Here is a 6,448-nt window from a genome sequence, read left to right as displayed (position 1 = left end):
GGAAAAAACCATCGGGAGGAGAAGAAGAGCAATACTCTATTTTCTACAACTTTCTACAACCTTAAATGGCTGATATAAATCCTTAAGGGTGAAAAGACCTAAATTCCCTCAAGTCTAAATAAAAGCCTTAACAGCCACCAAGGGAAAAATCATCCTTTCTCGCCTATTTCGCTAATCATAATTAACACCCTCCAATTCCCGCTATTCTCAAAATTCTCAAACACCAATAATCCATATCTCGTTACCCGTTAACTCTCGGCAACGCTCTAATCACCCCGAGACTCACCCCGAGCCCCAAGCTCAATCTCGTCATGACTAAACCGCTACTTTGCACTCAAGATCGTCTCATGCCGAATGGCTCGAACAAATCCACATTGTGATGTGGCCTTAACAATTAATCACAAACATGCACCAATGTTGCATAAATGGGAAATCAATATACAATAAAAAACATTTAATCAAAGAATATCATATTTTTGCATAATAAAGAGCTAAGTGTAATATGCTTTAACAATCAATAATAGATTAAAAATGCATATCTTTGATAGAAAAATCCATAAACAATGTTGCATAAATGGGAAATCAATATACAATAAAAAATACTATCTAGTTACATTTTGCTTCATCATCATCTTAATAATATTTGAAAAATATTAGAAGCTCATAACTAGATTGAAATAAAAATTACAAAATAACATACTTGACATGCTCTTCAAAAGATGAAAATGGTAGAGAGAAAATAGTGAAAAGAAGAGAGAAAAATATGAAGTGTAGAAGAGGTTGAAAAGATGAAGAAGACCTCCCCCAAATGGTCTTACAATATTCTATTTATAGGCAAAATATGGAGATTAAATTAATCAAATTAAAATAAATAAATTGATTAATTTAATTGTGTTGGGAAGTGGTAGGATAAATAGAGTAAGTGTAAGAGTATTGGAAAGATGAAATGTTTGGTTGGGTAAAAGATTAGTGAAAAGCTAGGGTAAAAAAATGAATTAGGAATGTTTACTTAGGTAAAAAAAATAGGGAAGAGTTAATTGATATTTGAGTGATAAGAAAAAAAACATTGGGAAGGAAAAATATGATTTTTGGCATTTTGGTGGCTGTGTTGGCAGCTTGGCGTGGTGGGCCTGATTGGGCCCGGAGGTGAATTGGGAGAGCAGCTGGCGGGCTAGAAGGTGAGAATGGACCTGGGCAAATTGGGCTTGCTTTGCTGAGGAGCCAGGCGGCTGGAAGGAGATTGCATCAAGTGATGCTCGTTGGGTGTGATGCGTGAGCTGCTGAGCTTGGAGTCAAGGTGATGCTGCCACGTGGCTTGCTTGGTGCGTGGTGGGCTGGAGCTTCAGGGAGGCTGGGTGGCTGAACGTGGCTAGTGACTTCGGGCCTGGCTGGTGGTGGGCCGAATGGGTTACAAAAATGCCACATTTTTCTTCTCTTTTTCAGTTTTAATTCTTTTCAAGCACAAAAATGCAACATATTACCTACACAAAATAATATAAATTAAGTCATGATAAAATATTTTCAATTGTAAGATAAACCATATTAATTATTTGAAAATATTAATTACAACTTAATTTAATTTAACATTTAGTTTCAATAAAACACACATTTTTTTACTTCCCTAAACACAACAACTTAAATAATTAACTACAACAAAATAACTATAAAAACACACAAAAATATATAAAATCAAAATAAACCTAATAAATTCAAAATTACTTAAAAACTGAATAAATCAATTAAAAACTCAAGAATTAAGCAACAATTAGCACATAAAAAGTGGTAAAATGACTCTATTTTGTAGAGTTATCATGGTCTCACAAATTTTAATGAAAAAAATGCAAGTGGCGGGATGGTGAAATTATTACCGCCTTTTTCATAAAGTGGCCCAACATAGTACTCTAGCATAATACTTTTTTATTAGTATTATATTTAAGTGTTATGGAAATGGGTACTTGGTGTAGTGTTATTTATTATTAATGATTAGTAATTACATAAAGAATATGTACAAAAAATGAAACATTGTCGTTTAGAGATCATTAGCGAAAACTTGTTAACTCGTCGATGTAGGTTTTGTGTACAAACAAGAAAACCATGATCCTTTCTCTTCCCCTTTTCTCATTTTTTCAAAAAATGTTTTAGAGGATCTCAGTTTCTCTCTGCCTCCAGTGCTCCTCAACTTAGTTTAGGTAAGTTTTTTTTTTTTGGTTTTTAGTGATATATTTCTCATTTACGTTCTCTTATGCTTATATCTAAGTTCTAATTCATTTTTTAGTTATTTTTTTGTAATGTCTCACGTCACTATGGCTGCTTTTCTATAATGATGACTGGCCCTACAAAACAACACGAGTCTTTCCAACATGTTTTGTCCTCACTCGCATGCTTCCTGGGAAAACTTCCCAGGAGGTCACCCATCATAAGATTGCTCCAAGTCAAGCACACTTAACTTTAGAGTTCTCAAGTGATGGGCTACCGAAAAGAAGATGCATCTTGTTGGCATAGGTAGTACCCATCAATCCAATTAAGCCATCTTCAACTGTGTAGTCCCATACCTACACAGTCTTAGAATCATCACACTTAACCTTCCCCAGGCGGTGTGGGATTGCACAGCTTTACCCGATCTTTCCCCCTACACATCAATCCTTTTGGTGCCTTTACAGGCTAAATACAAGAGTTAAATTAATATATATAATAGATAACTTCTTCATAATACCAAAGAAATCTGATTATATAACAAAGTACATGTAGAGTCCCTGAATATTTACTTAACTAGCTAGATAGCAGCAGCAGCAGTAGTTGAGAATTAGTTGGAAACTTGTAGAAATAGTTATGAATTTTATAAGTTTAACCTATAGTTTAAGAATATTAATTATAACATAAGGTTTGATTAATATTGATGTTCCTATAAATATATTTATTATAACCTAAAGTTTAGATAGAACCATTAAGAGCATGACACTTGTCATAATCATGTTTATTTAAGGATTTAAGTTTAAATAAAAGAAAGATCTAGAAACTCTAGTTTCTTCCAAAACCATTAAGAGCATGATACTTGTCATAATCATATTTATTTAAGAATTTAAGTTTTTTTAATAGGATAGTTTCACTCCTCCAACTCTATAAATAGGACCTAGAGCTCAACCATTTTCTTCATTCTTCAAGTATTCAATCAGAGCCTCTAAGGTGCTAGTATTACTATAGAGAACACTTGGGAAGTGAGAAATAGTGTGATTTCAGTATTAAGGTTTAGATCAATCCATAAGATCAATCAAGGTATTCCTATTCCTAAGTTCAGTTCTTTATAATCCTTTAGTTTTATTTAGTTTCTTTTATTCAGATCCTAACTCTTGTGTTATGATTCTTGATTAGGTATTTAAGTTCTTGAAACTTAAGGTCCTTCTTAGCAAGTTTCTTCTTGATGGTTTAGTTTTCATATTCATCTTTATTCTTTTAGATTCTCACCTTTTCTACTATTGGTTTATAGGAGTATTCTAATCCCGTTCTTGTTCCCAAATATCCCAGCTTTTGGTAAGGAAAATATGATAGATTTTATATGTTTATGTTTATGCTTATGTTATGATATATTTATGTTATGATAAGTATATGTATAGTATGTTTTGTAGTCCTTGGGCATATGACTTGTTTAAACAACAAGCCCCAAGAATATGTTTTTAGTAGCTTGGGCATTCGACTTGCTTAGATAAGCAAGCCCCAAGAATTTATGATTGGGCATATGACTTGCTTAGATAAGGAAGCCCCAAGAAGTTATATTGGGCATATGACTTGCTTAGCTAGCAAGCCCCACAAATTTATGGGCACATGACTTGCTTAGCTAACAAGCCCCAATAATTTATGATGGTCATTATTGTTATAGTCCTATATGATATATGTTGTTATAATCATACATTTTATAGTATATGTTTATGATATAGTCTTATGTTATGATATGTGATTGTTAGTAGATTTTCCTTGCTGGGCATTAGGCTCACTCTTTTATTTTAGTGTGATGCATGAAAATGAACATGGAAAGCGGAAGGATTCTTGGTAGGTTGGCTTGTGTGTTGAGGATGAATGGATTGCGTGTCGATCGAGGACCAAGTTATTTATGTTTAGTCTTTTAAATATGTTTTTTTATGTAATTTCCGTAATTAGTATTTAAAAGTTACGTTTTTATGTTTTGTAAACAATGGTTCCCATACCCTATGACATTTTATTTTATGCTTTTATGTTATTTTGTATTTGATACAATATCTATTTTGGGGTTTTAATAAAATTATGATTATTTCTTATGTTTGTTTTCTCCATTAGTAGTAATTGTGTCTAGTAGTTTTAATGGTCCAATGTCTTAGAAGTAGTTGGGTCGTTACAGTAAGAATAACAAGAAAATTGGATAATTTAGTGGCGAGAGAAAGGATTCTTAATTTCCTTGCATCGACTTGAACGACTCGATGGCTGAGATAGCTGTGAAAAGGACTACCAAACTTGCAACACAAGTGGAACTGGCCGTCCAAAGATCCTTAAAGTAAACCCTTTTGAGAGTTTCCTTAGCACGGTTGTACCAACACTCATAGAATTCGTTAAGTGGTTTGCATTCGTCATTGTAGATGAAATTTTCCACATATATATTCTTGGGAAGTTTGTTGATCATGTTCCCCACAGCCATATTACTTTCAAGACAATGAGAAATGACTTTATTCTCAACTAATAGTTCCACGTCCTCCTCGGTATTTATAAGTTTATCCATTAGCCAAAATGTAGCTACAGATGGGAGTCTTGGACTGCGGATCAGGTTGACATTGTTCCATTGCCATCACATTTAGCAAAATGCATTCTGTGTTATTCTGTATCTTCAAAACAGGAAGTTGAAGCTTGAGGGAATTCAAACATGGTATGAATTTGCACCACCGCCATCCCTGCCTCGAAACCTTAACTCTTGTTAGCGGTGTTGAGTCTTCTTTGGGTGGTGGAGGAGCAAAATCAACACCGGCTTTGTCTAGCTTTGTTGCAGTGTATCTAAGATCGTAGAAATTTGTACGATAATCACTCTTAAAATTTTCTTTTGGGAGCCAAGACCTTCTGTACAAGTCAGTGAAGTGTTTTATTCCATCCAAGTGGTCTGAAGGAATTTTAAGTTGAAAGAATTTCATGGAAAGCTCCAGAAACGACCGTGAGTGGCCAGGCTTAGGGTTGGTAAAGTCGTATAGGTTCTGAAGAAAAGATAATGGAATCTGGTTCTCAAACATTACCAAGTCCTTCTTTGTCCAATATAATAATAATGGAGTTGAGAATATGTAATCTCCTGGCCTTTTTCCTTCACACGTTAAGGAAAAGAGTTCAAATATGAAGCAAGCATCAGTGAGAATAATATCTTTGAACTCATTGTCATCAAGCTCTATGGGACCAACATATTTAGACCTGATCATATTTTCAAAATGTTCTTGAATGAACTGTGAGATTTCCTCTTTCTTCTTTGTAGAACGTTCATTAAGAAAGTTTTTCAAATAATAATTCTCCTTGTGAAATTGCATTTCCTTCAAGCTTTCTTGGCCATGATGAAAAGGGCCAATGGAAACTAACTGAGGAGTGTAATGTTTTTCATCATCTACATTACGGAGCATTTTTGGGACTTTACAAATGATAGGTTCCTGAAATTTTAGCTTTAAAAAAAATTATAAATTAGAGTACAAAATAATATCGTTTCATTTATTTCTCTATATAAAATAATGACAAATACACCGTGTTTTTTAGGGGCACAATCTGATAGTGCCATAAGTTCAAGAAACAAAAATACTATTTATTTTAAATATTATTATAAAAAATATCATTAAAGTTATAAAAAAAATCATTAAAATCAAGAAAATCGGTTAAATATAAACTTTTTATCTAGAATATATATATATATGTATCACTATAGTAGTGACTATTTTTAATCACTTTCTATAAATGCTTTTAGTATTTTCTGTACATTTATAAGTTCCAACTCTATTTGTATTTTACATGACAGTGTATAATGTGCATGAGAACTTCTACACATTTTCAAGAAATTCCAAATAATTTAGGATGTCGAAATCATGATTCAAATTGCTTATTACACACGTGCTTGTTTCGATATTTATACGTGCATGCAATAAGTTATTTGCAATAATGATTTCAACATCCTAAATTATCTTAAATATTCTATAAATTTGTGTGAGAAATCTTGTGTAACTACATTATACGTCGTCATGAAAAAATAATTAGTTCCAACTTAATTATTCATACTAAAAGTACCAATAGGTAGTCATTTTCCTATATATTGTAAAAGACCAATTTTCAATGGTAAGTTATCGTGAGAGAGTTGTGATTGGTAGAGTATCCAAATCTAATTTTATCATTTTAAAAACTTGAAAACAGTGGGACCTACAAGAATAAGTGATTGGTAAGATATTTTTGAAAATAAAATTCAAAT

The 6,448-nt window shown here is 32.8% G+C and overlaps 1 protein-coding gene across 1 annotated transcript; it reads right to left on the bottom strand.

Moving 5' to 3' along the window:
- Positions 1-4,736: 4,736 nt before the first annotated feature.
- On the bottom strand, positions 4,737-5,618 carry LOC133783621 (UPF0481 protein At3g47200-like). The gene has a single exon (XM_062223270.1). The coding sequence runs from the start codon at positions 5,616-5,618 to the stop codon at positions 4,737-4,739; it is 882 nt and encodes a 293-aa protein (XP_062079254.1).
- Positions 5,619-6,448: the final 830 nt, after the last annotated feature.

This window comes from Humulus lupulus, chromosome 6 (assembly GCF_963169125.1).
Source record: "Humulus lupulus chromosome 6, drHumLupu1.1, whole genome shotgun sequence".
Lineage (NCBI taxonomy): Eukaryota > Viridiplantae > Streptophyta > Magnoliopsida > Rosales > Cannabaceae > Humulus > Humulus lupulus.
Note: the sequence above shows the minus strand (reverse complement) of the source record. Positions and strands in the feature narration are given on the sequence as shown.